The 27288-nt window shown below is 44.7% G+C and overlaps 1 protein-coding gene across 3 annotated transcripts in view; it reads right to left on the reverse strand.

Moving 5' to 3' along the window:
• The window catches only part of LOC149355569 (golgin subfamily A member 1-like), a 76553-nt gene that overhangs the window by 39072 nt on the left and 10193 nt on the right, over window positions 1-27288 (reverse strand). For all 3 annotated transcript variants that reach the window (XM_089583900.1, XM_089583901.1, XM_089583902.1), the window contains exons 6-10: window positions 23862-23990; window positions 19619-19822; window positions 13959-14054; window positions 12030-12158; window positions 5185-5280 (exon numbers count right to left, since the gene is read on the reverse strand). In XM_089583900.1, coding sequence (XP_089440026.1) covers window positions 5185-5280; window positions 12030-12158; window positions 13959-14054; window positions 19619-19822; window positions 23862-23990 — 654 coding nt within the window. The remainder of the gene's footprint in view (window positions 1-5184; window positions 5281-12029; window positions 12159-13958; window positions 14055-19618; window positions 19823-23861; window positions 23991-27288) is intronic.

Here is a 27288-nt window from a genome sequence, read left to right on the forward strand (position 1 = left end):
AATCACATTTGCTGCTTCAAAACAAATTACAGATAAAAGCTGAACACAGACAAGTAATACAATCAGGATGAAAAAAAATGTGAAAAAGAAAACAGAAATGGCAAAAGAAGCGGCCCAGTAGGTATTGAAGTACTGGCAGCGTCCTTAAAACGGCATCTTTTCAAGCTGAAAATGTTTATGCACTCTTCACACACTTTTTGCTTGCACATTTTTTTCAAGTGAGATATGGAGGTGGCATGAGTGTGCAGATGTATTCTACCCAGTGGAATTGTGCAAAGTTACTTTTAGTCACCAAGATTGCACCAAGGTTTGCCTTAGAAAATAAGCTGAAAATTTTGCAATGTTACAAATTATTCAAGACTTTTATGCTTAACGCCATTAGTAGTATCATGTAAGTACAGCTAAACATGGATATAAAATTTGGAAGGAAAAGGCAAAACTGCGCAATTTATTGACAGTCTGATATGTTGTTGTGTATCTAGTGTGAGGATTCTCCCCGCTTCATCTCTTTGGGTTTCTTTCTCCGCGATGTTGTCTTGTCTTCCCTAGTTACCTTAAAGGCGTACATACTGCCAAATTTTTTATCTCACGCTGTTTCGGTTTAGGTTTGAACAGCCGAACGGTGGCCATGACGTCAAAGTTGTGTATAGGTAGCACGAGGCATGAAAAACTACAATAGAATCGCTGCTTTGTCATTTTAATTTACTATAACGATAAATCCAGCCTGCTTCAATAGCTGGAATGACAACGAATTAAGAAGCAGCAATTACATTGCAATTTTTGCATCCATCACATGACCTAAACACAACTTTGACACCACAGTGTTGTTGAAACCGAAACTGAAACAGCATGTGAGAAAAACTAGATGACAAACTATTCAGAAGTTGTAGACAAGTACCACATGGTGATCCATGAATAGTAATGTCTTGCTATTCACTGCAAAGTAGAAAACATGCCACCAAAATTAGGTATCTAAACTCCTTTAACTAACAAAGGAGGGTGCCTGCGTTGCAGCGACGCTAGAGCCAACAGATGATGCGACTGCTGCAGCCGCAGGGAAAAACAGCTCTCACTCCCTTTGGCCTTGGAAATCAGACTCTCGCAGACATTCCGGTACGGCGATCCACTCTCCACTAGCGAGGCGAGGTCTTCCCGTGAGCTAGTCCCGACTGGCCTCAGAGCTTCTCCCCTGCCCTAGCGTGGGCAAAGATGTGTTCATAACTTTGCTGGTGAATCGAACGACCTCTAATCTATAGCCTATTTTGTTGCTAGCTGGAGTTATTGTTGCAACAGCAATGAATGCCTTTCTGTGTCCGCCCGTGTACTTCCTTTGTCCCTTCAAGCAAGGCCCGCCGCAGTCAGCTTGTGCTCAGTGGTGTATGTGATCACTGGGTGGGGTCGGCGGTTTGAACTGTCAGCCACGAATATGCGGGGAAAACGTATCTATTCCCCTATTTCAGCCCCACACTGGTTACATTCATTTTTTAACAGTTTTATTTATCCCTGCCAGTGCACAGCCTTGTCATTTTGTTCCTAGCGTATAGCTATTAGACATGACCAGAGTTCTCTCAGGTAAGCTCTGGCAGATTAGACACTAACAGAAGAATCAATGCAGATGATTATGCGCTGCTGAGGTCTTTCGACAAAAATGTGTGCCAGTCATCCTGAACATTCCGAGTGGCAGCTGACAGGCTTGGCCATTCCAATTCCAACAGACACCACATGCACATGTCGCTCTCATCGCTGCCGAGCTCCTTTAGTTTGCGGGCACAAGTTCGCCTGCCTGCCTGTCCATCTCATCCAATCTGCCTGCTGTCGCCACTGCATGACATGAGGTGCAGGGTGACCATTTATGGCTGCACAGCTCTGGCGAGCCGCCATGACACCAGACCTGCTAATCAGGCTCCAGAAAATGTTACACCCGTCTGCTTAGCCAGCTATAAATTACTAGACCTTAAACTCAATGCAGAGCTCCTGCCAAAGGTGGCCTGCCAAATGAATAAAGCTTCAACAGCAACAAGGAACCTGTGACCATGCTCCACAGGCAATGCAGCCACGTTCAGTGGTCAACTGCTGGAAGACGCCGAGGAATGGTTGGACTGGTATGACAGTGAGGCACAGTAGAAAGGATCTTTGGTCACTGACCATGTCAAAACATTAGCCCACACTTTGGAATCAGTACAGGTTTCATAGTGCACAAGAGACCTGTATGGGTTTCAAAATGTCAACTACCGGACATACTCGCATAATGAACCCACTCGCATAATAAACCAATCCCTGCTTTTGTCCTTGACAATTTACTTTTTTTTTTTTTAAGTTTTAACTTCTCGTAGTGTGTTCCTCAGTTTTCACACCGTTTGCAATGCAGACTTTGGCAGCATGCCGAAAACATCACAGCATGCTTGTTTATCTTTTGGTAAGAGATATTGCAGGGCTGCTCAGCGTGCTGCTGCATGCCCTGCTGTGTCACTGTATAGTTAGAAAGACAGCGTGTGTTTGAGCATCAGACAGGGGTGTAGCAGTTTAAACCAAAACACTATAAAACATCCTCTGCACTGAAATGCTATGAAGGAAGCAGGACCCTCAGACCCCCAAGCAATTAGGCAAGCTCGAAGTAAGAAACGAAAATGCCTAACGCCTAACACTTTACCACAGCTATGGCTTAAACATTCGCATTACACACTCGTAACCGTCCTGGAAGTTTTTTTAACCTAGCATAAAAAACGCGTGTCTGACCTTCAGAAATGGCACCAGCATATTTGCTTTATCTCGTTGCGATTGGCCAGCACCGCAGGCTTTCACAAAACTGTCTGATCATGCTGTGAATACAGCAAACACCTTTCAAAGTGAACAATGCTAAACACTGGAGACAAAAACTTGTCTGATGCGTGCTTTTGTAGATGACGAATGGACAGACGGACGGACGGACGGACAGACGGACGGACAGACGGACAGACAGACAGACGGGCAGATGGATGGATGGGCGGGTGATCCGGGTAGGCGGACGTACTATATGAACTTTCGACTCTCCCCAGAAAATCTGTTCAAACTTTTTTCCAACGCACTAAACCCTCCGCCCTAATTGATGTCAACTTTTCTGGAAAAAAAAAAAGTGGGTTCATTATGAGAGCATATGTGGTAACACTTTGACATGGACAGCAATCGAAGATTGTCTGTGCTGTGCTACTACCTGATTAAACGAAGTTCTGTCAAACCCTAGACAACTGTGTGGCACTTCTCAAGAGATAACACAACCACACAGTGTTATGATAAGCTTTCTTTGCCCTGAATGGACTGGCAAGATCCCAGTGTGAGAACCACGAAGCTTCTGCATTGCCTTGCGATACTGAAGAGGGAGCTCTTGAAGACATTTACAAGTACAAGCCTTTTTTAGAGAGTGAGCTGAGCTACATTTGTAGCCATGAATCCAGCACCTTAAAGACAGATTAGCCAGCACCTTAATGAGATTGTGAAAATTTGCGCAGAACAAATGAGCTTCCTGATGAAGCAGCCACTTTTCACAGATCTGGTGCAAAACAATGTGTCCACCGTTGAAAGGCCCTGTACATACAAGCTGACCACAGAATCACCAGCCACATGCCCTTTCAACAAGAAGCATACAAGCCACAGTTGCAAGCAGTAACAAACTATGCAGGTCATCTGTGAGATTGTCCACGAGGAACCATGCAGACTTCTTCACAGCAGTTGCTGCCACCATTATCACGCACAGGTTTCACGCTCCCCTTCTTTTTCAAGAAAGCAGCGAAAAAGATTATCAGATAAGACTGATACGATAAGCAAGGAGTCCCGTCACACTGTCACCGCATTGACCGTACGCTTAGAGGCCTCACTGTAAAAACGAAACTTCTCCCAGTCACTCAACCATGCGGCAAGTCACGTCTCCTGAATGTCGGTGATCGTTCTCGGCAACATTTCAAAGACACAATGACGACAACTCCATCCAATTATTGCTCCAAGTAAAATATGGTTCTCTGGCCCCTTTCTGGCTATGCTGACATTTGTTTGACAGCAAAAGATGCATTTAGTGGTGAGAAAACTGGATGTAAAAATCTTCCCCCAGTCGATTCAACTCCTGACGTTCTTGCCAAAAAAGGAGAAAGAATGGGTTGGTTGCCACTAGTCTCAAGTAAATGGTGGTGCAGGGTAGCCCTTGAGATCCACACCAAAACTCAGTTCTGAAGCATGCATTTTACTCGCAAAACTGGCCTATGATGGCAACACCTGTATATTTCATTTCTTGGTTTTTTTTTAGCTTATAAAAGCCACATTTCCACTGACAGTGGTCTCACTGTGATTAGAACACGGTACTGCATCGATACAAGATAACTTCCAACTTGACCTCAGCGTCCCTTTGCCATGGAGCCACTGGAAGATTGCGCGGCAGCACACGTGCAACAAAAGCAGTGAAAGCACCTTTTCGCATGCAATAGCAACGTCAAGCTTTCCGTGCACCAGAAGTGAACTATACTGACACTAGCATTTAGACATTAGCATATGTTTGGGGTGTCGTCTGCCACACTTTAATGCAGTAGAAGCTCATTAATACGAACCTGATGATCATGATGAATTTTCATGGCTCAAGGGATGCATTTATGGCCAAAAAGCGCTGTGGCAACAGGTTTTTATACTCAAGGTGGGGTCCAAGTCCCATTCTCCAAGCATTTCACCCTATAGAAGCCGATCACCAGGCAGGGAAAAGCTTGTATTTATTGTATCACCGGTGGGTACCCTACTCAACCTTGAACTGCACACTGCAGAGTTCCACGCACTTTTTACACGCAAACAGCGGCGGGCATAATGCAAAACGGACGGCCCCGTTTCCAGTTCGACCGCTTAATTTCAATATGGTTCCACAGTTTCGGTTATGCTATCCTGAGCTTTACGTCAGCCAGTGGCAACGGTAGCAGCTATCGGCCACGCATCAGCCAACCAACGGAGAACCGTTGCATGCCGTTTTCTTTTTTGCCCTTTTTTTCATTTCCCTAAGTTCAGGGTCGACCTACACAACACAACAACCAATATGCAAGTGAGTACGGCACAGTGTGCTTTTGTCTCCACATAATACCCGATTTTAATGCGAGGGGTCACTTTTCATTTCTATTTTTAGGAAAAAAAAAACTCCTGTTACATTCGAGTAAAAGTGGAAATACACATGCCCCTTACCTGGGCTTCAAGGTTGTTGATTTTGTCACTCCACGATGTCTTGACCTCAGATAGATGCTGGCGTGACTCATCGAGCTTCTTCTCTAGTGCCTGGCGCTGTAACACAAGCAAGAGAGGAGGAAACCCTGGAGTCAGTGGCTGAAAAAAATGGACTGTCAACAAAGCACACGCCATGGGGACACGATTCCCCACTTTACCCCTCAAAAATTCCTCACCCTTGGCTGAACTTTAGATGAGCCCAGCATAGTTTACACAGTAATACACCAAAAAGGCAGGATTTTTCACTCCTGTCTTCACTGGGTGGCTTCACACTACTTTTCATTCCTCATTCAGGCTTTACAAATAGCGCTTTGCAAAGACTGATTTGTATATGAACAAAGTAGGTGAGCTGCTAAATTTTTTTTTGCTTCTGACAAGCAAATGAACTGCAAAACAATCAAATCTAACACAAACTGAAAAGTAAACAAAATAAACTGAATGTGAATAAAACATGAGGCAAATAACATTCTAATTGTGTGTACGGTGCTTATAAATGACAGCATTTTGTGAACAGCGCCTTGTGTGTGGCCGTTTTATGAATGGCTGACAAGAGTGTGCTGCTATATGAAACTTGACTAACAGCAAGCCTGTCACATGCCTGCTAGTTTGGTTTGGTTTATGGGGTTTAACGTCCCAAAGCGACTAAGGCTATGAGAGACGCCGTAGTGGAGGGCTCTGGAAATTTCGACCACCTGGGGTTCTATAACGTGCACTGACATCGCACAGTACACCGGCCTCGAATTTCTCCTCCAAAGAAATGCGACCGCCGCGGCCGGGATCGAACCCGCGTCTTTCGGGTCAGCAGCCGAGCACCATAACCACTGAGCCACCGCGGCGGCCATGCCTGTTAGCATGTGACAGGCAGCACACTGGCACCAAAACAACGCAATGCTAAGTGATGTTCAAGAACAATTCACAGGGGAAAAGAAGTATAAACGCACATTTGTTCTACTCAAGCTGTTGAATGATAGACTCCGGATGCATTCGCGCAGACACTTCCAAATCAATCCTAAAATGCTTTGTAATCTGCTCTGTGCACCTTTGTGGTGTGTAATTGCCTTTTGTGTAAGTTTTATTGCCATGCAACCACTTCTCCACTTGTGCTGCAGTTGTAGTACAGCTTTGTGTATTCAAACGTGCATATTGTTCAAGGCTGATTCCTTTTTCTGATAGCTTGTTTGTCTTCAGATAGCTGTTATTTTGTCATCTATTGACGCAAGAAAAGTTGGTTCTACTCAAGCTGTGCCTGATCCACTATTTTATTTGACAGTGCTTTTTAGAAGGTCCCAAATTAAAAAAAAAAAGGGTAGCTTGCTTTAGATTTATTTTAGATCCGGAGTCGTATTGGTGGCTACAGCGGGCACCAGGTATAAGAGAGAACGCTTTAATTATTTCAGAAAATACCTAAATACGATAATCAACTTTTCTCATTTTTATTTTAAGGAGCATGTCAAATTTGCAGAATTGCAGCTCTTCCTCCAAACAGTCTAGCCAAGAAAAAAAATTTAATCAACAAATTTTTTGCATGTTACAAGGCAAAAAAGTCACCCTGGTAGCAGGCTTCACATCGTAACACAGAGGCAGCGAGATTGCTCTCTCCTGTGCTCTGCGTCACACTCCTAATGTCAGCCGAGGCCCAGATGGGTGGGTCAGTGGTATCACTGTTAGTTTTGCTTTTTAACACATTTTTTACAAATTTTCTTCTACAGGTTACGTGGCATCAAGGAGGAGGCTTAACACACATGTTCTGGACAAAGAGTTTGAAACAGGCATGCTTGCATTCGTAAGGATATAGTCAGAAGCCAGCACTCGACAAATTGCACAGTGTGCAGGTGCAAGCATGATGTCAGTGTGGACAGCGCTTGTCACGTACTGCACGTACCCTTATTATGCAAGTCTGGAGCAAAATCGTGGTTTGAGCTAGTTGGTACATCTTCACAACTTCACCAGCGCTGCGACGAGGAACAAAGACAAAGAAGGAAGGACAGGGACAAGCGCCACTAACAACTGAAAGTTTATTTGAAAAAACACAGATTATATGCTCACAACTGACAACCCAAAGCGCCTGCGCTTCCCACAAAAAGCATGCAAAAGAAAGTTATGAATCTAGATACGAAATTTCACACTCATGTATGGTTACAGAAGGTGTGCTAACGCACGTGTCGCTGTTCTTGTGAATGTGATAGGCTTCACACAACTCCCTAGTCAGCTGATCTTGATGTCTAATCTTAGCCCTGTTTAGCAGTGGAAAGCATGCTTGTTTATTAGACACCTTGGACACACCGGGTTTGTTCACATGGCAATCTCTGTAATGAAGGGACAGATTTGATGAAGGAGCACCATTCAAAGACGTTTTATGCTGGCGTAAGCGTGTATTTATGCATTTCCCGGTTTGCCCAATGTAATTCTTGCCGCATTTAAAAGGTGTGTCATAGACCACTCCCTTTGCACATGGCACAAAAGGTGATTCATGATCCACTTGGCATGCATTTTTCCTTTCTGGTGCTCCTTCATCAAATCTGTTTCTTCATTACAGAGATTGCCATCTGAACAAACCTGGTGTGTCCAAGGTGTCTAATAAAAAAGCATGCTTTCCACTGCTAAACAGGGCTAAGATTAAATTTAGACATCAAGATCAGCTGACTAGGGAGTTGTGTGAAGCCTATCACATTCACAAGAACAGCAACACGTGCGTTAGCACACCTTCTGTAACCATACATGAGCGTGAATTTTCGTATCTAGATTCGTAACTTTCTTTTGCGTGCTTTTTGCGGGAAGCGCAGGCACTTCAGATTGTCAGCTGTGAGCATATAATCTGTTTTTTTTTCAAATAAACTTTCAGTTGTTAGTAGCGCTTGTCCCTGTCCTTCCTTCTCTGTCTTTGTTCCTCGTCGCAGCGCTGGTGAAGTTGTGATTATGCAAGTCTGCGCCAGCAGCTGAGTGAGAGAAACTTTGAACGGAGGCTGGATTTTTGTAGTAACTGGGCCCAAATTGACATCGACAGAAATTCTGACTTGTCACACACGGTGACCTGGATGGATGAAGCTCAGTTCTGCTGAACTCTTCTGTGAACCTGTGCAACACCCATTACTGGAATGAAGTGAATCCCCACTAGACAATGTTTGGTGTGGCAACAAACAAATCGTTAGCTCATATATATGTGTATATATATATATATATATATATATTCTGGAAGGAGAAGTGGAAGACTTCAATGGAGACCTCCCTCTCAAAGTATGCAGGGAAGCATAGTACAAGCACAATGGAGCACCAACGCACTCTTCTGCCTGTGCTGTCCACCATCTCGATGCAAGATTTCTACTGCAATGTACAGGATGCAATGGCCCTGTCCCATAACCCCCAAGGTCTCCAGATTTGACCCCCTTCGTTCTGTGGAGCTACTTAAAAAACGTGGTTTACATTGCTGAGCCTGCCAGTGCAGAGGTTTCAAGTTTTATTTTGTTCTTGCAGAAACTCAATGGCAGAAGGGTGCCACTGACTATCTGCAAGAACAAAATAAAACTCAGAACTCATCAATCAACCATAATAGGGACATTTGCTTTTAAAAAAAGTTGCACTAAGTAGGTTTTTCACATAGGCAAGTTTACTGTAGCAAGTGATTAAAAAAAATTATTCCAGTAGCAAAATGTGTCAGGCACTGAACGTCAGATGTGCTGTCACAAAGCTAGTCACTAGCCCCCTAAAGGATCACTTTGAATTTCATCCAGTCTGTAAAGGGAGTCTATTGTAAATCACAAGAGCTGCGCATTATCTGAGAATAAATTCCAACAGAGTACTATGAAAACTTACTTGTTTCAAAGGTTTTATCTGCTTTATTAAACCAAGCTATATAATCTACACTAACTGTTAGCTCTGGGGTGCCACAGGGGAGTATCTTAGGGCCACTTTTATATTCTATAATATATCACTGATACAGTCCACTACAACAGCAACGTGCAGTTTGTATCTTACGCAGATGGTACATCTGTTTTTGTCACAAGTTGTTCCGTTCCGAAAGAGACACACTGAATATAGCACTAATAAAGTGTTGGCCAACACTGGGCAACTAAAAAATGGGTTGATGCAAATCATCTAAGAATAAATACAAATAAAATAAAGACAGTACTACACCTGCAGACGAAAGAATGCATTTCGCAGCAACTCATTATATGCCTAGGCATAGTCCTCTCAGAAATATAGCAGACTCTCTAAAAACCATTTGTGCTGTCTTTTTCAATACATTCAACATGAAGTACAGTATCTTTGTTCTAAAGTAGCCTCAGCTGTTGGTGTCATATCTACATTAAAATCTATCCTTACCTGTAAAACTTAAAATTATGCTCTATAATTCTTTGTGTCATCTTTTCTGCAATACTGCAGTGTCGTTGGGGCACACCAGGTGTCGCCAGCTTGTCGAATCTGCCCTTGCTCCAGAAAAACGCCTTGCGATATACGGCTAATGTTCGATACCGTGATCTTTCTCATGGCTTATTTTTACCCTATGACATTTCTCCTATTTTCGAAATGCATAATTGCAGGCTATTGTTATGCTACAGGTTTTTTGTTAAATCCAGTAAGAACCACATAGCACAACTTGCCAAGCTGAAAAAGAATGAATCCATTTGTCATGCCAATATGATGAAACATGGAATGCGACCAAACCACAGGCAAACTATGGCAAGCCATCATTACCGTACACCCTTTTTTCTTTATTAATTCGGTTGGAGAAAGCACGCTTTGATCTGTTTTGTATATCAAATTCTGAGATTAAGTTATTTCATCGTGTTCGCGTAATAAGCTTTAATGTCCATGTGCTGCTTAAGGTTCGGTGACTTTTGTTCATTTGTTCATTTATTTCCGTGCGTTTGATTTCAATAACTGTAGTATGCTCGACTATTGTTCTAACATGTACTTGCAATACTAGTGCTTTTCTAACCTACGAAACAATTTAATGGTAGTTGTATCTCTGTGAATGCCAACTCGTAACGAGCCAGTACCCATGTCAAGCTGTTGTCACAGCTTTTAGTCCCAAGCCCTCCTCTCAAAAAGGAGATAAATAATTGAATTGAATCATTCACGCGTGCTGACTAAAACTCAGTTGAATATCAGATACCACTAGACGAAAGCCAGAGGTTAAAAAAGCTCAGGACTAGGTTCGGAAAGATAACAACCATTTCAGAGTAACTGTATATGTCAAACACAAGTCCGGAACTGCCACCTTTAACGACCTGCCAGAGCTTGCTTATTAAAGGGACACTGAGGATGCCACCATCCAGCTTTTGTGCCAAGTAAAAATCAATCCTATGGCTCTTTCTCACTACCTGGATGTTCGCCCCGTAGCAAAAGGAACATTTATTGATAGAAAATTGGATTTAAAAATTATACCACCACTAGATTCAAATTCACAACGACAAGAAAGAAAAAGGAGTCCATGGTCACGGACACTGAGGACGCCACCATCCAGCTTTTGTGCCCAGTAAAAATCAATCCTATGGCTCTTTCTCACTACCTGGATGTTCGCCCCGTAGCAAAAGGAACATTTGTTGATAGAAAATTGGATTTAAAAATTATACCACCACTAGATTCAAATTCACAACGACAAGAAAAAGGAGTCCATGGTCACCATTTGAAAGACAGTAGCAGTAGCCTAGCCTTAAGAATCTACACAAAAAAGGCTGTCTTGGTACCCTGCAGTTTGCCTGAAAAAATGGCTGGAGATGGTGATGACACCTGCATTTCCGGGGGTTTTTTTGTTGTTTTTTTTTTGCCTTTTCTAGCTTATAAAAGCTTAGATTCCAGTCAAAGTTGCATGTTTGTAACCAGACTGCGGTAATCTATCCACACAGGTCAACTTAATTTGCTCTCAGCGTCCTTATAGTTATTATAGTCCTTATAGTTATAGTAATTTGCTCTCAGCGTCCTTTCGTTAGGGCCACATTTATTGCGTGCACCAATTATGTATGAATTCTGTGCTTTCACCTCTATAGTGTCCTACTACTGCCCTGTTTTGGTTGTGCCTCCTGGTCTGGCACATGGCCTCACCTGGTCTGCGTCGGGTAAAGTAAGCCACGCAGTCTGCGCACAGGAAACCACATAACTGCTGCTCTGTCACTGACACAGTCACCATGCTTTGGCACACTTACCTCCACTCTTTCTCAATTTACCAACGTTAACTTCAGTCGCATAAAGTGAAACACGACGAAAGGATCTGCATCAAAACCCACACGCCATTTATCAAATAGCAACTACAGAGACTGGCTGATGTGAAATCTTGTCACAATCATACCCGCTAGTTAATATAGCAGTTCTTTTTGTTGTTCATACTGACATACAATGCATGTCAGCTATGCTCTTCCGCTGTGGCATTGATCACATACTTAATTCATAAAATAAAAAAAATCATACCGACCTAAATGAGCTAAACACACCAACCAAGTTAAGCCAGCACAAGAATGCGGACTTTGAATGTTTGCAGGCAAGGCTGCAACTTTCTGCTGGGGTTCCTGGTGCACTTAACACATTAAAATGCACCACATGCAGAAGCATGCCACCACAAAAGAATGCACAAATGGGACAACTGCAGTCTCATTAGTGCGTTCTTTCATGGCAGTGCGCTCTGACGCCAAGTGCTTTTTCACATTCCAAATGAATTTGGTAAAACATCCATCTTTTGGCTGCACCGATTCCGACCACTGCCAGCTGACAGGATTCGGCAGTGCAGCACATTGGCCTATACGGGCACTGGGGGGGAAGGTCCCCCCTGCTGAAATGCCCACGGCCCAACAACCCCTCCCTGATGGCCGCACCTCTTCCACTAGTGACTGGATGTGCTCGTCACCCGTCAGCGTCGTGCCTTCCAGCCGCTTCTCCAGGGTGCGGATCTTGTCCTCCAAGTCTGAGATACAGCGGTCTTTCTCATCCATCACCGTCGTTGCCTGCACAGGCCCCCCACTCATGAGCAATGACATCATCACCCATCAGAGAGAGAGAGAGAGAGAAAAAAAAAAAAAAACATGCAGGCAAGTATATCCCCACTGGGCTCACTGCTGCATAGCACAAAACATGCAGGTGAAATCAGAGCCAATCTAGACCTGCGATGATCACGACAGTGCCTGATTTCTGGCTGACATGAAAAGGTGTCACAAACATTGTCTGGAAAAGCAAAAGCGTCTGGAACGAAATTTATAATTAGTGGTCTCACTAAGCACAGCAAAGCTGAATATGAGGATGCAGGAAAATTGCAAAAACAAGGTAAGGTACGACACTCCAAAGCTACACATGGGCAGCGAGGGACTCCACAGTGAAGGACTCCAGATTAATTTTGACCTAGAAGGAGACAGGACGAGCGCTATGTCTTTGTTCTAGTTTTATGCGCTTGTCTTTTAATAAACGATGAGCCACCAACTAGTCCAGCTTTCGGCCTTGATTAATTTTGACCGCCTGGGGTTCTTTAACGTCCACATCAAAATGCTATCGCCACGGCTGGGATTTAATCTTGCGACACTGGGTTCAGCAGTCAGACACCATAGCCACTAAGCCACTGCGGTGGGTCAAGTGAAAAACAAGAAAAAAAATGTGTAACGCAAGACATGCACAGGGGTTTCGCCATTAAGGGACTATGCTGGTCTTGAGATTGCTTAAAATCACAAGAAAGTCTATTTTTTGAAAAACAGTTTCCCGTACTAAATATACTTCAGACTATATCTCCACAAATCACCACAAATATATCCATGCTCAAAACAATCCCAAAGTAAAAAAAAAAAAAGATTATTTTGAGAGTCGCGCAGCTGAAAAACACAGAAGGAGCTTCAAAATGATGTTTTACTTCATGCGATCACAATTCCAAAACTACTCCCCAACTGGCACCATTTTGCTACCACTTGAAAGCTTGTCTCACGCCCTTTCGTTTGATACCTGCCAAGATGGCATCACTTCCTTCCATAATGTGCTTCATACTTTCTCACACCCTTGGCACCTGTCCTGTTGCCTTCACAACTCTTCTAGTGGAAGCTCCATCATCTCATTTTGGTTAATTGTGACATGCAGGAAAGCCCACCAGCGGGATTTGGCAAGGGCCCCCGAAGGCAGGCCGAGTTGAGGTGGGCCTCTGTCACTAGGCCAAGAAATAGCCTGGCTGCGCAGTTTCGCTTTCCAAGCTTCACAGTCAGCCCATAGAGACAGCTGCTATCGGCCACACATTCGCTTTTGGATTCTGACTGGTGCATTGCTATTCTTTTTTTTTTCTTTTTAGGAGCAGTCTTGCTGTTCCCCTGGCTTAAATCCGTGCTGTTCTTCCAACATGCGGAAACTGTGTGCTCGTCACAGGCTTTTCGCTGTTTGTCTGATGGAGCCTCCTTACAAGGCTTCGGCATATTTGCTTTTTTTTGTGCATTCTCAGCAGGTTATTTTTTCATTTTTCAGTAGAAGGGAAGGGGGGGAGGGGGGGGGGGGGGAATTCTCCAACTTTTATTTCACACTAAACAGATATTCGATCTAATACTTGAAGGCACTTTTTTGTTCATTATTCATATCAGAAAATTTCAACGCTCATACGCCCCCTACTTCCAATAAAACAAGCACAACATGCACCATTAAAAAAGCAGGTCACACTAAACATCGGAAGCATGCGCAAACGTACAGCAGACAACATCCAAGAAAACAGGGGCAATGGGGCTTAGCTAGCCACTAATTTCACACAACAGCCAAGCTGCTGCTGGTCGCTTGAGGGTACATACCTTGGATTTGTAGACGTCATGCGTGTGCTTGAGACCATCGTGCTCGTCCGTCAGGCTTCCCAGTTCACACTCCAGCTGGCTGATGCGGGTGGCACTCTGCACCACAGGGAAGCGGGTGCACAGTCAGACACATGGCTGAGCCACCACCACCACCACCACCAAGTGGGGGCACAAAGCAACAATGGGAGTGACAAGGACGACAGCCCTGCACTTGCACGGTGCCTCAGCGACAGCCTAAAGTTACGGGCAGGGCACTGCCTGTGCATGTCACCTGTTTTTGAGGGCAGCATATCACGAACAAGTTGCACATCACAGATTCTTCAAGTAAATTTTTAGGCTCTCACTTGGTCCACAAGGTACAGTTGAACCTGGGTGTAACGAACCTCCCAGATTCCTTGATATTACAAAGTTTCTCAACTCCCCAATGCTGCCCCCATAGAAATGTGTGTATTTGAGAACAACAAACGTGTTGCGGCGATTGCCCTTTGTACAATGAACTCGCTACACTGGCTATCTACTATTAGTTCGTGCTGAGTTACAGAAATTTGGGAGAAAATTTTTGTGACTATAAAGCACGAACTGACACAACAGGAACGTTTACGACCGCGACAACTGACTGCAGTTGACGCAATGCGCCGTGCTCCAGCGCTGTTGGCACATCTCCGCTGCTTTTGGTTTTGGAACACCACGCGGTACAACAGTTCATGCTCAAAAGCAGCAAAAAATAACAGGGCATAGCAAAAAAAAAGAATTATTATGAGCAGCGCTCCCATCTCCGCCGCGTGGTGGCTGGAGTAATTCCGGCGCTGATAACTCTCGCAAATCGGTAGGGGGGATGGAGGAGAGCGCTGGCGCCACAAGGTGAAGAGACCGCTTCCAGGGGCAACAGTGGCGGGCAGACCAAGAGGGGGAATATGAGAGAAGAAGCACGTGCCTCTGCGGCCGGTCTACGATGGCGGCATGACCACGCACGCTCTCTAGCTCAGCTGTGGTGCCCTCGCTTTCCTTACCCATAGCCGCATTGCACTTCAAGTAACGGGGTTTTCTGTAAACATTTTCAAGGTAATTTCACCTACATTTACTTCTCATTTTGCTTTCCGTTCTGCATTGTCCTTTTGAGTCTTCTTGTAAAAACTACATTGAAAGAAAACCTGCATGTAACGAAAAATCCCGTACTTTTTTTCAATTTCGTTATGTCCAAGTTTAACTGCAGTCCCAAACATACTAGTTCTCTCCCCAATCCAGTGCACTCAAGAAGCATTCATTACACTTCTTTACCAGTGTAGCAAGGTCCTTAACTACTGAAAGTGCACTAAAGATCTAATGATAACAGGGCAGCGGCTGAGGGGGAACACAGCCCACATTGTAAAACAAACACAATCCAATACAAGGAAACCCCATGAAAGCACATTAAAAAACATAAGCTAACAAACCAAGTAAGATGTTTTTGAAGGAAAAAAAACCGGTAGCTCCATTTACCTAAGTAAGACATGATGTTGGGCTAGTCGGTTCATGGTTAGAGCGAAACAAAACTGCGCGAAGAAGACGGGACAAAAGAAAGGCACGAATACGAATGCGCTTTGTGTGTGTGTATTCGTGCCTTTCTTTTGTCCCGTCTTCTTCGCGCAGTTTTGTTTCGCTCTATCCATTTACCTGGTTCAGGGGTGAAACGTTTGGGAAAGGAGGACTGCAACACTGGCCTAGCAGCAGCCACAATGTTCACTCCATAGGCACTGGATTTGTATTTCTGAACCACCAGGCAGCCGTCAGTTTTCCTTATCTGTACAAGCATCCCACCTGTGGCCTCACGAGGCCCAACTGTGATCCCCCAGTCTTTAAGACCAATGGTTTGGTGCAAGAGAAATGATCCCATCACAGAAAAGTTGAGCACAAGGACAGTGGTATGCATGTAGTGATAAAAAACAATTGGCAACTTCCTGAAGGTAGCGGTATTTGAACACAGACTCTTGAATAAGGAGTAGATGCTTTACTGCGAGGCCACTGCTGAGGTTTCAAAAGGTGTTATACGTACTACACAGGACCAATTTAAGTTAGCTGACAGAGGAACAATATCACTGACCAACTAACACAACAGTCTGGCTGCGGAGACTGGGTGGCACTTTTCCCAGGCACTTCTTGTAGGCAAACCGTGGCTCCACACCAGGGGACACTTGTACATATTACAAAAATTATGTGCTCCATATGGTACCAAGACTCGAACCCCCATATAAGGCAGATGCTCGACCACTAGACCTCTGCTACGGCACTTGATCTAGTATACACTACAAGTTTAACAGGAAAAAGCTATCTGTACAATTTCCAAGCAAAGAAATTGCCAGCTGCATAACATAATTAAGTGTATCAAGTGTATCATACACCGCTTGGACACAAGGTTTTTTTTGGTTTTTGTGGGGTTTAACGTCCCAAAGCGACTAAGGCTATGAGAGACGCCGTAGTGAAGGGCTCCGGAAATTTCGACCACCTGGGGATCTTTAACGTGCACTGACATCGCACAGTACACGGGCCTCCAGAATTTCTCCTCCAAAGACATTCTAGCCGCCGCGGCCGGGATCGAACCCGCGTCTTTTGGGACAGCAGCCGAGCACCATAGCCACTGAGCCACCGCGGCGGCGACTTGGCTTGGACACAAGGACCTCATCGTCGTTCACTGCTCGATTTCATTAGATCAGCGAACCTTTTCTCATATATTTAGGCATCCTCATCTATCATTACATACAGTTTTATGCCCTGAGGCAATGAACATCGCATTAAAAAAGAAAAGAAAATAAAGCATGAGGGGTTTTTTGTTTCTCTGATCCTTCCACAATGAGTTACATAGCTAACGCACCAACCCACGTCACTCGTCCTGTCACATTCACAACTTTTCTAGTGCAAGTCCTGCCACACTGTTTTGGTCAACTATGATGCACAAGAAAGCCCACCAGCAGAATTTTGCAGGGGGCCCCTAAAGGGCGTGCGAGTCAAGCGGCCACTGGCAGGGCCAGCGATCGTGCAATAATTCCACTTTTCTCAAGGCACATTGTAACCCGTACACTTCTGACTTGTGTGATGGGAAGGCCCCAGTCACTAGGCCAAAAAAATAGCCTGGCCGTGAAGTTCCGGTTTCTGCCAGCCTGCGGCATCGACGGCTATCGGCCGTGCATTCGCCAGTCATTCGAACCCAGCTGTGAACCACTTTCAGACACTGACTGCCGTGCTGCTGGTCTTTTTTTTTTTTACTTTTTAGAAGCAGCCTCCCCGTGCCAACATCAGTGTGCATTCCTCTTGCTTACATCCATGCTGTTTTTCCAGCCCACCGAAACTGTGCTATAGTCGGATTTAAGTCTGCAGTGAAGCTCTGCCCACATTCATGACTGCCGTGCAGAATTCCTCCACAACAAAAAAAGTAGTTTGTTGCTGAAATTTTTCTTGTTCCCTGAACAAGAAGCTAATCAAAAGGAAAAATTACAGGCTCTAGAATTTTGATAACTGGCTAGTTTAATGAAGTACTAAAGCATTAAAAAGCTTATTTCGTTTACCATAGTGATAACACAGAGTAATACAGGATGCCGTGGACTGTGGACTAATGTTATCAACTGCTATTTTTTTTAAGTTGTATCCTATCATAGTCACAGGTTTTTCGCTGTTTGTGCGATGGAGCCCTGTCACAAGAATTGATGCCATTTTTTAATTTTCGGCAGTTTCTTTTTCCAGTGGGCAGGGGGCATTCAGTAACTTGAACTTTTGATAACTGGGGCATTTCTGCCGATCCCCTGAAGTCAGAATTAATGAGGTTTTACCACCAATCATATTACTTTTAGTTGCCAGTCATGTGTTAATTACTCGCAAATTTCATTTTGTTACTCATTCTGCATGACCGACGAAATAACTGGTTGCATACTGTTATGCAGTTAAATGAAGCAGTATAAAATTCTGAGCACACATTTTTTTTAGTAGGGTGCTGAATCAACCAAGTTTTGTCTATTTCAACTGCAAAGCCCATATACTATTTGAAAAAAAAAAAAGAAAGGACAACCGCATTTATTTATCTTTTCTCGAAATTTTTTCTCATACTGAACAGATATTTGACGGTACTCAATTCGTATTTGAAAATTTCATACTCGCACACCCCTTATTATTGCACTTCAATAGCATGAACTATGTGGATGGCTCTTGAACGTGCTCTACATATCAAGCTGTTGCCGAACATGCATTTTTGTAGTATTGTTTTCATACTGTACCCGCCATGATGGCTGAGTGGTTAGTGTGCTCAGCTGCTGAGACTTACAAGAACAAATCCTGGCTGTTTTTGATGGAGGCTAAAACGCTCAAGATGACCGTGTGCTGTCAAGCTACTGTCAACCAATAACCTTCACATTGTCACTGCCAGAAGCTGCAGCTTGCTTTCGGACTTTCTTGCACATGCTTTCCTGCAAATTACAGGAAGAGCCTTTGATATTCACCCAAGCATTTTCGTGTCAACTACCAGATGGGCTGCCATATCACTGTTACAACTAAAAAAAGATCCTGCGAGCAGGTTTTAATGCAACCATTTTTGCTGCAAGTTCATAAATATGCATACATTCAGAAATTTTCACTTTATTCTCTTTTGGGATTCACACATGACATGCTCTTTTGGGACAAATGTTTAAGGGAAAGTGATGGTCATATATTTCTTTTTTACCGAAGGGATGCACCTTATAGTAACCTCAGTCCCTTGCCATTTTTATGCCATTCTGATCTTTGATAACGCAATATGAACTAGCAAAGTGTGTTTCCTGGCAAAATTCATCAGGGTGAAACTGAATGCCGATAATGGCTGGCTATGCTTTCCGCCTTGCATTACCTCAATACGCGACTAGTGCGATAAAAAAATTTCCGTGGGCCACAAATCACAACGTGCTTCTTTAGGGGTCTAAATTTTTGCGGCAATTCTCAGACAGACACATTTCCTTCCCAAAACTTGGAATCATCCACCTAGCATGACCAGTGACATAAAAGGACCATTTTGGACAAAAAACTGTGCAAAAGGAATGGCAGACAAGTAGTGCAAGGCAGTGAAGCGGTCCCACATCTCCTCGCATACAACATGTGCGGGGTTCGATCCCCAGTCCCGCCGGGTACCCACCGGCGATATAATGGGTGCAAGCTTTCCCCTAGCCTAGTGCTTGGCTTTTCTGGGGTGAAATGCTTGGGAAAATGGGTCTCTGACTCTGCCTTGTGCAAGGAAAAGTACCTGGTACCATGCTGCTCATTGGCCAACAAAATTCAAGATCATCACCACCACCTTAATTCATTCAAACAGGTTTTAAGCCCATAGCAGATTTAGACGCACCAAAGCTCCATCAAAAAGGGGTAGGCCAAAGACCCATTTCCCAAGCATTTCACCCTAGAGACACTGAGCATCAGGCCAAGGGAAAAGCTTGTACCGACTGTATCACTGGTGGGTACCCGGGTGGCTCTGGGGATTGAACCCCACATCTCCTACATATAAGGTGGATGCTCACACACCACTAAGTCGGTGCCACAGCTGCGGTGTATGGCGCCACCACTCTTCACCGAGGACGAGAGCAACCTGCTTCTGCAGCATTTCCTTCCCATGAAGGACGCATGACCCTGCTCCTGTCTGGTCCCCCCCGACTACAAAGCAATAAACTGACCTGCAGGGTGTCCTGCTTGAGCTTATCCACCTCGGCTTCCAGTGCTGCCTTGTCCTGCTCCAGGGCCCGGGCCCGAGCTTGCTCCCCACCCTCGGACAGGGCCCGCTCGAGCTCCGACACTCGGTCCTGGGCCTGCTGCAGCTCCTGCGACCGCTGGCGCAGCCGCTCGTCAGCCGCCCGCAGCTCCTGCTGGCTGCACAGCAGCTGCACGCGCGCAGCAGGGGGAGAAGGCATCACCTGGCAGCAAAGCTCAGTTCCACACGCAAAAACAGTGCTTCTAGCCTGCATTTCACTGCACCTGCTTTCTCCACACTGCGGTGCTAACTAGGCCAACAACCAACAGTCTGCACTTGACCTTTTTCTTACGTAACAAAAAACAACAGCAATTGAGTGGGGATTTTACATCACAGGATAACACCAGCCTCAAACCTTTGCAATGGTTCCAGCTGCAGCATTATTGCAGAGAGCAACGGCATAATAACTTCTTTCCCATTTCACCACAGCCCTTTTGTAGCCTGTATGGCGGCAGTTTTGCAGCCGAGATAAGATGGTCCAAGACTAAGTGAGCCAGGGAGTAAGCAGTGTAGAGAAGGCGCGACCTCCTTGCCCTCTCCGGACTGACAATGCCAGTGCCATGCAGCCCCCTCTGTTTGCGTAATGCAGACATCGGGATGAGCAACAGACTCAGATCGTACGAACTAATGCTACTACAGCACTGTCTCTCAACTAGGTTACATTATAGAAACCTAATCTCTCTCAAAGAGCTGCCAGAGAGTTGAGTCAACCATGGCTGGTGCATTCACAAGAACCATGAGAATGTCACTAGAAACGTGACCACGAAGCAAGCAAACTATGCCGAGCTCCGCATACAGTGCTAGATGTAAAAGAGAAGGTGGGCCTGTTTCATGATTTCTGGCACATGCTTACTCTGGCACCACAAGGTCACGTGACGTCGTTTAGTAGCTGTTCGTTTAACTCTTTCCTTACCACAGAAAAGCAGGCAGCTTCAGGGTGGTGTGCAGAAAATTTTTTTTCAACCATTAATTTAAAAATTGCTTTATTGCAGCATATCAGAGTGTGGCTAATAGAATTCTCTTTTCAATTATACAAGGAAAAACAATATAGTATGTCGCTTACGAAAGAAAAATGTCTAATTGGCAAAATTTAAGAGACTCACACAAAAGTCACAAAAAGTCACAAAAATATTACACAGCCAGTCGGAACAAAGGAGAATAAAAAATCTAGAATAACTTTTGTGCATTACTCTGCCAAAAATGAGTACTCAGAGTTACAGAACTCTTCATGCTAAACTTTCCGGTCAGCAGAAAAAAAATTTGTGGCAGTTTATCATTGCTAAGCATAAAATATTGTGCGAAAGCACAGTTTTGTGCAGGTGGACACCACTGCCATACACCCGAAAGCGCAACTGAGGTGTCCACTGACCCAGGGGGGCAGTTATGCGCCTTTCCTTTCCTCAGAACCAATGGAGTCTACAACGCTGTCAACACCAATGCCAATGAACCCAATGAATGACAGTGACCTACTGCTTCAGTGCCGCGTTTCTGTCAAAACGCTGTCAATGCAAATGCAAGCAGCGCACATCTCTCTGTCTCTACTGCCACACAGTTCAAAGTGCGACTGAGGTGTCCACTGGACGAGGGAGCCAGTTATGTGCACTTCCTTTCCTTTCACAACTTTTAGGCACAGATTGAAGTTGATGAAGACGACGACATGCCATGCACAGAGCAAGTGTGTGTTGCAATTTAACGCGAAGCGTGATCGGCTGCGGCGATAGCATAGTGCTCTCGTGCAGTGCCCAGCGAAGCTGATCTGTTCGCACCGCCACGGAGTGGAAACCCAGTTGTGGCAATATTTACATTATTTCTGAAGGCATCTGAGAGGCTTTAGACAGACCTTGCCTTTTTCAGGATTGCTAGTGAAATAGAGCTTTCACACTAAAAAAATCAGTTCCTTGCAAGCAGCACTCCGGGCTACCCCGCAGTGCAGATCATGTTATTTTCAAAGAAAAAATAAGTAGCATTTTCTTGTGAAGTGTGTTCTGTAGTGCGTTTTTCAATTTAGTTTTTCAATTTAGTTCTATTTTCTGGTTGGTTGCTTGTTCTTTGTATAACGATGTTAAAATAACCATGTTCTACTTGCTTCTTTTTCCCACCCCAGTTATGTAACCCCCCTCACATAATACTCCAGTCGGAGTTGAATAAATAAATAAATAAAGGTGGACACCAGGCTGTCTTGCAGATAAATGTGTCTACTACACTGCTGACGTAGCGGACACAGATTCACTGCTTTCAGGGGGGCCCTGAAAGCACCGAATCTGTTTCCGCTAGCCCTGAAAGCACTGAATCCCCTGGGCAACAGTGGAAACTAAAGATACAAATGGGCACCTGTCGACTGTCCGGGCTGGAAGAAGCAATCATCTCTCTCCGAGCTAAAATAAGAAAAATAGGCCCTACCTTTTCGCGCAAATCTATTGCTTGCACCTACAGAGTCAGGTGTCAATGCTGCAAAATCGTGAGAACACCATCGCTGCTGAGCAAGGTCAGTGCGAGAAGAGGACGCCCCCTTGGGTGCCACGCTTGTGTGATCGCTCTGTGCCGACAGGTTTCGTGCGAAATTTAACAATACTCCCTCATGCGGCTGACAAAAAAACTGATTTCGAAACTGAAGTGCAGTTTTTCTGAAACATACTGGATGGCACTACTTGTGTAGAAGCAGCCCGGATTGCTCAGAATAGGGCACTTCGCGCCACTGTTAAAACTGAATGCCTTGAATAGCCACGGTATGGAAAGAGTAAACCACTTCATTCGTCACTAACATCACAGTGAGGCAGGGTTAAGCGACCACCCAGCACTGAAACTCACAGTGTCTTTGATGGCCACCTGGCAATTTTTTATCTGTATGAACCACCTACCTGCAAAGATGGTTTATAACAAACATTTGTTTGCTGATGATTGTTTCTAGCCTACCAATAATAGCTCAGAGGTCCTAATTCTTCAGCATTACTTAAATACTGTGGAAGAATGGTGCAAAATATGATCATCACAAAATATTACAAAAAAAAAAACTTCATTACAGCTCTTCACCACTATCACTCTTACATAACTCCAAGCTTTGCTACCAGTTACATTGTAACATCCTGTCTCATCTAATAAATAGATCCCTAGACATTAACTTAACATACAACCTTTTGTGGTCATCTCACAGAATGATAATTAGTAATGAGGTTAATCATGTTCTCAGTAATGTTTGATGTTACCTGATGTCTCCCTCCCACTTCTGTACTTTGTAAAGGTTCATGCCTTCAGATCTCTTGTAAGGTTTAAGCTAGAATATGCATGCACAGTTCGGGACCCTCACCAGTCTAAGCTTGCTAAACTCACAACCACGCAGCTAGATTTATCTTCAGGGATTCTTTTAATTACACTGATATCAAAGCACTCAAATCTAAAGCCCATCTTCCCAACTAAGAAACTAGACGTAAAATAGTTTGGCTCTGTCTCCACTATGCTTTTATAATGCCTCAATTGATAATGCCATTGTTCACCACCACAATTCCAGCACAAATCACTCAAATCAGTTTACCCTCAGCATGCTCACACGTAGTCGTGTGTTCACTGTTAATTTCTGTGCAAAGAGCAAAAGAACAGAATGATCTACCCAAAGAAGTTGTGCACCACTCCAATGTTGTGCGTTTCAAGACCACAACTAAGCATGCCATCCCTCACTAAAGCCACTGACCTCTCATGCAAAAACTGTCCAGGCCATTTGGGGGAAATTAATAAATTTACATAGAAATGCTGGAGCAAGTAGAACTAGAAAAATAACAACAGCACTGCAATGGACTAGCTAAGCCTTCCAGCAAATGTGGACACGTGAGCATTTGAAGCTGCACTTAGAAACATCCAACACATCCAGTGAGCTTGGCGATAAAATTAATTTCCCAAACCCAGTCCACACAAGTGCAAGCCAACTCCTCTCTGAAGGTGCAAATTGGAACATCAGCACCCACACCCATCCTGCACTACTGCTTTTTATGAACGCATCCACTCATTACTCATTATGTGTCGACAGCAAGAGATTTCCTTACAATGAACACCGGCCCCTCATACCGCATCTCTGGCTATCACTTCGGGTCCACACACAACTGGTTCTTGAAGCAAGCTAAAACGCGCCAGCCCCACAGAGGTGAGCTCAGCGGGAGGGTCGCCAGTGGGGCTCTCACCAGGTGCTTGACCTTGGCCATCTCCTGGCTCTGGAAGCTCTCGATCTCCTCGCGGTTCTCGCACCGTCCGGCCAACAGCTCCACCCGCTGCTCACTCTCCCGCAGCTGCCGCTCCAGCTCCTGCTTCTCCTGCACACGCCACCACCCTCGCTCAGCACCACGTTCCTCCTTCACTGCAGTGTGTATCATCAGCCACCAAAAGCAGCACTCAGTACGTCATTACTATGTGCATCTTGTTGGGTGCCATACTGACACAGAAAGGGTGGCATGAAAAGAGGCCAGTTCTCATCCAAACATAAAACAATGCCCATGGAAGGGTAGGGTATCCTCGAGGTAGCTTCAATTGGGGATGATCACATGAGGATAACGCAATGACCAGACCGCAGTCCACGTAAAGAATAACAGGGACATCAAAAGAAGAGCAAAGCAGAGACAAACTGTCTTAGCGAGTCCTGCAATACAATTTTTCAGAGCTGCCATATTTGCTTCTGGCTGCTACTCCAGGTCACAAAGACATGAATGCAGCAACAATGTTTGTTCACATTATTTGGGACTGAGTGCACCAGGACCTCTGAGACTTCACCTGACTTTCAAATAACTACCATATTTACTCACGTAATGGGTGCACTTGTATAACAAGTGCACCTGTTATTGGGGCTGCCAGAATAAAACTTTTTGCTGATATATTATGCCCACAATGACTACACTCTTCCAATTTTCCGAAATAACTTTGGAAAAAAGTGTGCTCAATGTCCACACAAATACAGCAATAGGCGTACAACTATTGCGACAGTGGAATCAATACCAGACTGTTCGTTATTAGACACGAACAAGAAGTCTACAGGGGAAGAAAAAGATGAAAACACTGCGGTAAGACAGCACAAGGAAACAAAATACAGTGGGCCCCTATTATTTTAAGGTCGCTTAATTTCAGGATCCGGCTTATTCAAACTGACACTTGGGCCTCGTTTACACCAAGTGTATTTTCTTTGAAAAGGCTCCCCTTATTTCGAACTGCGCCTTATTCAAACAAACTTTCTGCCCCCTTCAAGTCAAAGTTACAAACAGTGAACTGCATAAACAGGGACAGTCCTAACAATGAAAGAAACAGCTAAGCACCCATGCAAGACAAAAAATAAACGAATTTCAGAGATAATGTTGATTTTACTGCAGTCTACTAAGCAAATTGACACACGAAAACATATGCTGCAAAAACATCACTATACAAGTGCTGCAAAAACATCACTATTAAATCACTTTGTCATCAGAAGCCTGCATGACCTATTGAATAGAGTAAAAATTACAGCAAGCCTCTGTTAATTCGACAACAGTTAAATTGCCTTTTCTCAGAATCTGACTGTGCTCAAAAGACCTGACAACTCGTGCTTTTTATAGGAAAAAAAGGGCCTGTTAATTTCACATTAACTTCACATAATTCAAGCTGGCGAATATACCCATCGGACAGATAACAAACTGATGGCTCTGACACACAAATGTTCTGGTCAAGTTGGGCCTATGCCAACCAACAGTCCGTGGGGACATTCTAAGTGTGTCATCTGCAGTGCCCATGGACAATGAGGACAAAAAATGTGGCCAGACTGTACAGCAGGATGCGTAGATGTATAGCATTATAAGCCACATATTTATCCAGCTTAGTAAGCGGCCATTTTGCAATGGAAGGCACTCCACAGCGCAGGTTTTACAGCGAAAGCTGTAACAGCTTTGCACAAGCCATTTAGTACAAGCCTATCAGAGGGTAAAATGGCAGCTGTGCGACACATTTTTTTATTTGCAGTATAAACCTCCGCTGGTTCTGAGAAAAAGAAAGGCGCATAACTGCCGTGCCCTTTGCCCGGCAGTGGGCGTAGTCAGGCTGATGATGATGATGACTACTGCCACTTCACAGAATGGCTAAGGTGTCCACTGACCCACTAAGCCAGTTGTGAATCTTTCCTTTCCTGGGTTTAGCCTGTGAACAAGACAACACTGGGAACTAGACTACTGCTGCGTGCAAGCAGGCCCTGGAGTACACGAAGTGTGCCTGGAATGCGGTCAAACCGAAGACCACAAGCGGAAGGAGGCTGAGCAAGCCCGTGAGTGTATATAGATGCCAAAATGGGCCTGTGAGATGCCTAACCGGCAGTCGCCCGTGGAACCTCAAAATGAGCCTGCCATTCCAGACCTCTCGGCCACTAATGCCAATCAGCTTTTGCTGATTGATGAGCTGAGCCAATAAGCTAGGATCTACTAATTTTTTTTTTTTTGTAAGGGAATGTGGTCATGTTTAGAAGACTTCCAGAATTTATTGTCCCACGGGAACCACTGAACACCTGCCAAACACACCAGTAAGTAAGCTTCCATAATGCAGCTGTGTTCTCAGGGCTAAGCGCACTACAGCTTGTTGAAAATGCAGGTGGATTCACATGCTGTAAGGGCAAGCAAAGGGGAGAGTGCAAGTGGTATTCAATCCGTGCTACAGCTGCGCACACCACTCCTGACCCATTTCGCGAGGCAATTCACTGGCAATGCGCCCCACCACACACCTTATTGGCAGCATTCCAGGCAGCATTCTTCCCTGCCTGATGGCACTGCTGTCACTTCCACAGTGCCAACCTTTCCCTCACCTCACCCCAAGATTGGTCTCCTCAGAAAATGCAGTCACCTCTGATGTTCACTGTCCCACTTGTGCGATTCTTCCTTCTCTGCCTTCTCTGAACTGAGAGAAAGAGAGGCACTTCAACGAGCACATGGCACGCTCTTTCTCTTGAGGGTTTCTCAGCCACAGCACCGCACCAAAAGCGCCCACAAAACAGTGCGGCACTGTGGAGATTATGCTCAGCCTCTGCTAATCACAAAATTGCCTGCACGTAGCAGGCTGGTGTGCCTTGCTTCACCAGTCATTCACCACTTTCATGTGACTATACCCCAGTCAACACTTAGCGTGCAACATTGCCAAAGCTAGTAGCGTGCCTGTTCACGCTGGCAGCATTCACACCCAAAAAGTAGTCCAACATGGCAGTTTGCCTTGCCAAAAGCAGGTACAGTCTGTTGCAATGTCTAGCAGGATGCTTTATGGCAGTCAACGTTTTCATCCAAACCCTCACTAAGGCCCCGAGATATGTTTTTATAATAAGGGAGTAATCACTCATTGACATCCACCCAAGCACACCCATATGGCTACAAAGGAAAGCTTCTAGTTACTGATCAATTCGCTCTCACCCTACCATAAGCTTGCCGTCCCGGTTAGCTCAGTTGGTAGAGCAACTGCTCCGGTGAAGTGGTGGTCCTGGGTTCGAACCCCGGACCAGGACGAATTTCTCTATAACTGTTAAGTTTCTGAGAAACATGTATAGCTTTCCTTTGTAGCCATATGGCTGCGCTCCGGTGGATGCCAATGAGTAATTACTCCCTTATTACAAATACACTC

The sequence above is a fragment of the Amblyomma mixtum genome, chromosome 3, assembly GCF_055824585.1.
Source record: "Amblyomma mixtum isolate Tamu chromosome 3, ASM5582458v1, whole genome shotgun sequence".
Lineage (NCBI taxonomy): Eukaryota > Metazoa > Arthropoda > Arachnida > Ixodida > Ixodidae > Amblyomma > Amblyomma mixtum.